The sequence below is a fragment of the Aptenodytes forsteri genome, unplaced genomic scaffold, assembly GCF_000699145.1.
Source record: "Aptenodytes forsteri isolate BGI_AS27 unplaced genomic scaffold, ASM69914v1 Scaffold14, whole genome shotgun sequence".
Classification (NCBI taxonomy): domain Eukaryota; kingdom Metazoa; phylum Chordata; class Aves; order Sphenisciformes; family Spheniscidae; genus Aptenodytes; species Aptenodytes forsteri.
In genome coordinates, this window is record NW_008794457.1 from 414,935 (window position 1) to 422,909 (window position 7,975).

General features: G+C 49.7%; 1 protein-coding gene across 1 annotated transcript in view; it reads right to left on the reverse strand.

The window, feature by feature from the left end:
* Positions 1-506: 506 nt before the first annotated feature.
* Positions 507-7,975, reverse strand: part of COQ9 (coenzyme Q9) — an 8,379-nt gene continuing 910 nt past the window's right edge. The window contains exons 2-8 of the mRNA XM_019474980.1: positions 7,168-7,332; positions 6,417-6,552; positions 5,915-6,057; positions 5,559-5,643; positions 4,256-4,360; positions 1,957-2,112; positions 507-605 (exon numbers count right to left, since the gene is read on the reverse strand). Coding sequence (XP_019330525.1) covers positions 507-605; positions 1,957-2,112; positions 4,256-4,360; positions 5,559-5,643; positions 5,915-6,057; positions 6,417-6,552; positions 7,168-7,332 — 889 coding nt within the window. The remainder of the gene's footprint in view (positions 606-1,956; positions 2,113-4,255; positions 4,361-5,558; positions 5,644-5,914; positions 6,058-6,416; positions 6,553-7,167; positions 7,333-7,975) is intronic.

Below are 7,975 nucleotides of genomic sequence, written 5' to 3' on the forward strand. Positions count from 1 at the left end.
CCCAGCGCTGGAGGTTTCGGCGCTGCCGGGCAGCGAGTCTTGCTCCAGAAGAGGCCGCGGGAGCAGGGGTGAAGAGGGGAGGAGGCCTGTGTGCTTGGGAGCCGGGGGGGGCAAAGGGCACCATTTGTGGTCAGAGGACGGGGGTGAATGCAAAAGGGGTGGAGAAAGATGGCCCTAGATCCAGCCACAGGCATCCCTCTGAGCTGAACCTGCTCTCTAGGTCAGCAGGTTTCAGCTCGGTTTTATTCCTGTGGCCAGGCAGACCCCGACAGCGAACTTGAGCCTTTGAGGAGTTCGGCTTGCCCGTCCGTTTTGCAGAGAGCTGGAGAGCTCAGCACACCTGTACGGCAGTACACTCAGCACACCTGTATGGCGGTACACTCAGCACACCTGTACGGCACCCTTGGACCTGGGAGGTCCGGACTGGTTGCCCCTAACAGTTAACGCACTGGGATGATTTTTCCCTAAAACCAGCTGGCTGCAACCCTCCCCCCTTCAGAAGCAGCCTAGTTCCTCCCGTTTATCTGCGCGGGGGATCTGCGGCACGGACAGACTGAAGGTCCGGTAATAGGAGCCATCTCGGGCCCGAGCTGCCGGGATGCAATCTGCAGGAGAGCATCGCGCTGACGTACAAGAGCGCAAACAGAGCACGGGGATTTCTCTAGTGGAGGATCCTTTTGGCGTAAGCAGAGAGAGGCTGAGAAATGCTAAAGATGGGAAGCGACTCCACCATAACTGCAGGGGGAAGGAGGTGGGAGAAATTCTTGGGAACTGCTTCATACAGTAAAAATTATTTCCAGTTTATGTTCCAGCCTGTTTGTCTTGTACCGGTGCAAGGAAAACGTATTTCTGGTAACAAGGAAATCACTTCGCTGCTAAATGCAATGGGAGTTCTCCAAAAACATAATCAGAGAGAGGCCCTGAAGCCCTTCAAAAACCATTCCTGGGTACACAAAAGATTGTTTCCTATCCCAGAGGAAGTGCAGCTCCCCCTGCATGGACACAAAGCAGCCCAGGATGCTACCACGAAGTGAATGAATTCTTGGAAGGACACTGCAGCCAACTGAAACAGCTCGAGGAAGTCACCCCGCGGTGGCTCAGGGACAGGTGCCACCTCCCGCGCGTCCATGGGAGCACGGACCTTCCGTCAAGATCTCCGGCGCAGGGACTGGTAGCGGAGGAGATCTCGTGACAAGAGACGAGAACGGCTGTATTTATTCCGATCGCCTGTCTCTCACCCCTAAAGCTCACCCTGCAGCTTCAGACTTAATTTTTTTACGCTCTCTTACAAGTTCTTTCACCACAAAACAGTGAACTAACCCCGAACTACCCGGAAAATCATCCTTGCATGTAGTTAAGTTATGAAAGACAATTCTTTTTCACGCTGTCCTCTAGATTTGGGAGGAAAGACATGCTGACATTCAGCATGGAAGGGAAGAGAAACAATTCTGCCCTTACAGCCCTGCTGGTTTCGGCATTACTTACAGTAACTGCAGCTCCCATCAGGCCCTGGACAAGTGCTTCTCCGGTTGACTGTACCTAGGAGACACAGGGAGAACATGACCTTTTGCTTTCTTCTGGAGTCACACTTGTGGCCACCCAAACGCAGAGAGGTAACACACAACAAACATGTATTTGCTGCAGAAAGGTACTGACAGAAGCCAAGCGCTGCAGACAAACGATAGCCAGAGAGGAGAAACACGGAAGAGATTTCCTGGGAATGTACGTCTCCTAACCATCGGGCCAGTCTGACGGAGAGGGCGCCTGCATGTCATTTTACTGGAAAATACGTAAGCGTTTACTGATGTCGAGCCGACAGCATTTATGCCATCACCCGCCAGTACACGGTGGTCCCTCAGCAGACGCGTGGTCTGCACGATCGAAAAGCCAGGTCTGTCCGCATATGTATTGGGGGAGGAGGGGGACGCTGCACGTACGCCTTGCTCGTAACGTTACCTGGTTAGCTGTATTGCCCATGTTCATGGCATCAGCCACTCTGTTTTCCAGGAAGCGCCAAGTGTCCTCGAAGTCAGGGGATGAATCCTGCATCATCACCAGTTCGCTGGTGTTGTAGATGCCAGTGAGCACAGCCCGGCGAGTGTACCAGTTAAACTGCAGGGGCACGAAAGGAGAGAGAGGGAGAAAGGTGTGACCTGAATGCAGATCAAGAACGCAGCTCACGAAAGCAGACCCGAGAGCGGCAAAGGAAAATAGCATACCGACAGCACATTCCTTCCCCACTTAAACTGTATAACTTGTCTCTGTGATGCAGTGGGCCCCCAGCCAACACCGACATCTGACAGCACAGCTGCTCCCGTGGCACCAGACAGAGGTCACAAGCGCGGTGTGTGAAACTGCTGAGCAAAATCCCCACCACCTGCTCCTGGTTGCAAGCAGGCACCTGCAGCAGGCAGCAAGGAATCCTCCCTTGCCCAGCTAGCCTGCCTGCATGGTGCAAGAGTTCATCTTTGCTTTACAGACCGCTAGCAGGCAATGCAAAGCTCTGATTCTAGATCTGGTTAGATGAGAAACGGCTGCATTTAGTATTGAACTTGAGCTGCAGTTCGCTCCAGATACAAGCACGAAGAAAGGGAACGGAGGACAGAACTGTGCAAGACAGCACACAGAGACACACCTTTCCCAAATCCTATCACTGAAATACCAGTGCTGCCTGCTGAATCACTAAGTGCATCAGTACGCTGCAGGCAGCAGTGCTGTAGGATGCGTTACAACAGTAGGTTACACAGTGCAAAGGTGCACAAATAACTCAAACTCTTCAGTTTTTCCAGTTGCACTTGCACCACTGGCAGACGAAATACATAAACATTTTTAAAAACGAGTCTTCCACTTCATTTGCTGCTACTGCAGTGACTAAACTATTTGAGTACCTGGAAAAAAATACTGGTTGTTCCATTCACAATTACAAAGCAACAGAGAAATTAAAACACTGGCCTTGATTTTTAAAGCAACAGTTGGCTCGAAAGCTCTACTGTCTGCACCACGACCTGCAAACTTTGACAAGGGGAGAAACGAGGGATGTTGCCGCTTGCAGCCGGATCTCTCAGGTGCCCCAGACCAAACTGTTTCTGTTGATTCTCCTCCTGCTCCGAAAAAACCACCTGCAGGGGTCTCTGAGGCATGGGTGTACTCTACCTAGCTCCTGGTGTTGTGAAGAGGGCTCCGCTGCCAGTGACGTTAAACCCCTTCACTGGGAAGGAGGGAGGGGGCTCAGCATCACAGCTTCCCGAGAAAACTCTTGTAACCGGTCAGATGCAGGGGTCCTGAGGCATGGGTGTACTCTACCTAGCTCCTGGTGTTGTGAAGAGGGCTCCGCTGCCAGTGACGTTAAACCCCTTCACTGGGAAGGAGGGAGGGGGCTCAGCATCACAGCTTCCCGAGAAAACTCTTGTAACCGGTCAGAAGGTGCAAACAAAAGACAAACTTCAGAACCTCTCCTACTCTGTGCGTCGGTGAGGAGACTTTAGGAACAGCTCAGTGCAGACACTGACTCCGACGTGTTGATTTGACTTTCATAACCCGCAAGGGACTTGCAGTTCCTGATGCAATCGCAGTCTTTCAGTTCTCTTCTGGTTTATTCCTTTCATTTTTCTGTCATCTCATTTATTTTTCACTGCAGTAGCTTCTCTTTTATACTCAGATAAAAGAAGCTTATTAAAGTAGTTTGTTAAAATGGTTCATTTAGCTTTTCCCACCTCTCCCTACATCTATATGAATTAAAGTAATTTATTAATTGCTTTAATCAAGGTTATAATTTTCTTTTATTTCCTGCCAGAAAGATGAAAGCTTTAATAAGCTACTGGTATTTTTAGGTAGGTTCTTTAAAGGTTTTCAAGTCAAATCTGTAAATGCTACTGCTGGTGGAAGAGACAGCTGCTTCGACAGAGACGCTGCTCGCTCACTGAATACTGGATCAACTTCTTAGTCTCAAAATCTCAACAATTTTGTCTGTGTCTTCAAAAAAAGAAAGAGTACTTAAAAGAGTCTAGGAAAGTAGGTCCTTTTAATTTGCACTAATCCCATTGGCGCTAATTTGCATTTAGTCCCATTGGCTCCTAAGTCTCTTCGGAAATTAGACTATCGCTTATAAAGACCCTCGGGTGCTTCGGAAAATGTCTTCCTCATTCAACAAAAGGATCATTTCAAGAGAGACGTGGCCCGACGCCTACTTCAACCCGTCATTTTGCTGAAGTGCCGAGGGACAGAACCAGCCGGTCTGCGAAGCACAAAGACTTACATCTGTGGACTGGTCTCCAGCATAGTGCCATATATCATCGATCATGCTGGTGAGGAGGTTGAGGCTGGAAGGGATGTTATGTGGGAGCAACAGGATGCTCAGAGCCTGCGAAGGAAACACACAGATAAACGGGAGAGTCGAAGAGAGAAGGACATAGCCTTAAAGCAGACCAACGATGCTCTGCTCTGTTATCTTTTCCCTGTTGCTGTTGACTTGGCTCCAGCTCCCAGTGACAAGTCCTCCCAGATCTTTTCAGCTAGCACCGGTCTTTCCAAGCGGCAGGATTTGCGGGGAATGTACAGTGTGGCAGCCGAGCTCAGGCCTCGGGCTGTACTGGAGCCCAAAGCTCCCCGCTCAGCTCAAACGCTACTGTGCTGTCTCTCCCGAGCTGCCTCTCCAGGCAGGGACACACAGCACAGGCTGAGCTGACTCACACTTGTGCTGTGCCCCTACAGGCAGGGAGTCAAATCTCTCGTTTCTCTGAATTTGACTTTGAACTCAAAGCAGCTACCGAGGGCAGAACAGCCAGCCATAATGGCCCTACTGGGATCCTGCAGCCTTTGAGCGTAGTAACACAATGCCGGAAGAGTCACAAACCACCCGGATCCTTCACAAGACAAGTCATGCTAATCTGGAGCAAAAACACGAATCCTGTCTTCTCTCTCTGCAAGGAGCGCTGGATTCAGCCGCCCAGAGGCCAGCAGTGACTCTGGACAACAGAGGCTGACTTTGCAGCAATCTTTGCAGCCCAAGGTTGGGAACTCTTTGCTTGTTACTGAGGCCACAATTCAATTCCCTTCTCACCCTGGGAAGAAAGGCTTGAGACTTAAATCTGAATTTTGAAGCACGGAGTCCTCTCAGTTCACAGATCTATCCTCAGGTTGCCAAGGGTTTGTCATTCGCACGCTAGGCAGGCAGTTTCTTGCAACAAAGCAGTAGTTCTGCGTTTCCAGGCATCAGATGATACCGGTGCAACCAGAACAATGCTGCAAGGAGCCCGACTTGCAGCAACACTGCAAATAGGACTGAGCAGAGACACAGCTTATCCCCTGGGGATCCCAGATGGGTGGAGTGAACGACGGAGAGGTTTGCCTTTCCAGAACTGCAAGAAATAGTTGTTCTAAGGACACCTTTAACTGCCTTCTTCCAAGGGTGCTCTTTTCTTGAAGGGTATGAATCATCTGAAACCAGTGAGGGTTTCATTTACAACCTTGAACTACTCCAGTGGAGAGACTACGCTGAAGGCCACAGAGCGTTTAAAATACACACAAAAAAAGAGACAATCTTGATATTCATTTTATACCTGGGGCCATTTCTCAATATATGGAATCAGCATCCTCAGTCTGGCTTCCACAGCATCTCTCAGGAATTGATCTGTAGGCTTCTTCCTGAGTGAGGAAAACAAAATGCAAATATGAAGAACATCCAAGTTAAACTCAATTCTGAACTTGAAAGATCGATCTCTTGCCTGCCTCAGCAATAGATACACAAAGTATTATGTATCCTTCATGCCTCTGGTCCAACTCTGTATCTGGGAAGGTGGTTTTATTTGGGTAAATTACATTTTTTCCTTAAAGTATTTGTATCCCAGGTGGCCTCTCTGTCTATCCAGTCCCCAAAGCCCGCCAAGGAAGATGTCTTTTCATACCCGGTACTCACTCTGCTTCGCCCAACTGCACTAATTTTTGTTCCTGCTCCAGCAGCTCTGACAGCTTGGTGTTGCACTGAGACACAAAGTGCAGGATCAGCTCGCTGCCATCACTGTGAAACATCCCTGCGGCAGCAACAGAGAGACCCAGGGTCTGTAGGGAAGAAGGGAGAAGCACAGACTGGGTCATACACTGCTAAGCAGGATCCAGCTAGAAAATACGTTGTATTTATTTTGTGAACGAAGTTATATGAATTTAAACAAAGCAACGCTGCATTAAAAGGCTCTTTCTGTACATGTGTTTCTCTCTTTAGGATCACTACTCTACGTCATGCCTTAGTTTAACTCTGACAGGGTTATCCTGGAGCAGCTGGGATGCATTCCTGCCCGGTACCATTTGCTGACTAGGGTGCATCGCCCAAGAGTATGTGGGGGAAGCATGCAGGCCTGGCTGTCTTTGGACTTCAGCTCCATCCAGTTTTCAACTGGTTCTTTGCTTCTCTCCCCACATACCTTGGCTCCCTCTGCAATGGCTTCTGCAGTCCAGCCATGTTCAGGCACAAACTCCAGCGCTGCTGTGAGGATTCGATGCTGCAGCTGCTCCTCGCTCTCATAGTCCTCAGACTCCTGGCCGCCCTGGCCAGTGTAACTATGAGAAGGTATTGTTACAGTGAGGGGAACGTCACCACCAAACATCAGCAACCTGGACTCTGCCACTCGCTCGCTGCCACCGCTGCGTGCAGGCACGCTTTGAGATCTGCTTACTTAGTTTAAATCTCACCTCCTCCTGTAAAATCCTTCCCTGTCCAGAAAAAAGATTCTTAACGAACCTCTGCCATGAGAGGAGAAGAGAAAAATAAGGGAGGGTTCAGTCTAGGTGCCTACCTGGAGACCAATCAGCCTCAGCTTCCCCCTCCTTTAAAAAAAGCTAAACTATAAGCTTTTCCAATGGGAGCCTTATAGTTATAAGCACGTGGACAACATATTGTCCGTATTTTGTGTAGATTTACACAAAAATCCAGAAGCGAAGGCTTGCGCTTTGCAGACCAGAGAGGTTCCCTCTTGAAAGCAAGTCCCATCCTGTCTCCACAGCAGACAGTGGAATTTGCACTGTCACAGCAAACCAGCTCTCCAGCTGCTGCAGTCTGAGGCTCCATTAACTCTGGATCTCGTTGTCTCCGAGTTTCAGATGCAAGTTTCAGGAAAGCAAAGCCTTCTGATCCCGCTGTCGGCAGGACAGCGCTAGAAATAGCTAGTGAGTTACCTGGGGCGAGGGCCCTGAGGTTCCTCTTCAGGCTGGTGATCGGTCGGATGTGAATCGAACTGCTGCTGAGAGGAAGATGCCAACGGCTCCTTCTTCTGCTCATCAGAGACCCTCCTCAGCACGGCCGAGGCCTGGAGAGGACGCTGTGGTGGGGAGAGCTGGCACCTGACCACTAAAAGAGAAACCAAAAGAGTCAGATGTCTCTTTCCAACAAGAGGAAGCACAGAAAATTAAGGTGAAGAAGAGAGTTGTGGTAAACACAGCTGGAAAGAACAGAAATTTGTAGAGACGGTCTTTTTTTTTTTTTACACTTCCGAGAAGCGCCCCTCTCAGCTGAGCTCACATTTACTTGATGAAAATAAAGTGAAAATGTTTTGCGAGGAAAAGAACCACACATATGGCACGTATTGCAAACAGAAAGGAGTTTCCCGCTCTTGCACTGGAAACCAGGTGCACCAACGTGCGCTCAGTCCCCTGCAGCACGCCCTCTCTCCTTTTCGGTCCCTGATGAAGGAGAGGAGTTAGAGGGAGGCGCCAACCCCTGAGCTCGGGGCAAGAGGTGAGTAACACTCCTGAGAGCGAGCGGTCTTAACAGATACAACACGCCGATCACGACGCGTGTTTCTCAGATGACTCAAAGGCAACGCAGCTGCCAATTATGGCTACTCCGTGAGAACTTTTAATTTGACTGCAGTGAGGTTTGGGGTTTTTTTTTTTTTAATAAGCCGGGGTTGCATGGCCCACGCTTTAAAAAAAAAAACAACCCACCACCAAACCCAACCCCCCTCCGGTTCCCTCGCGCGCCGCG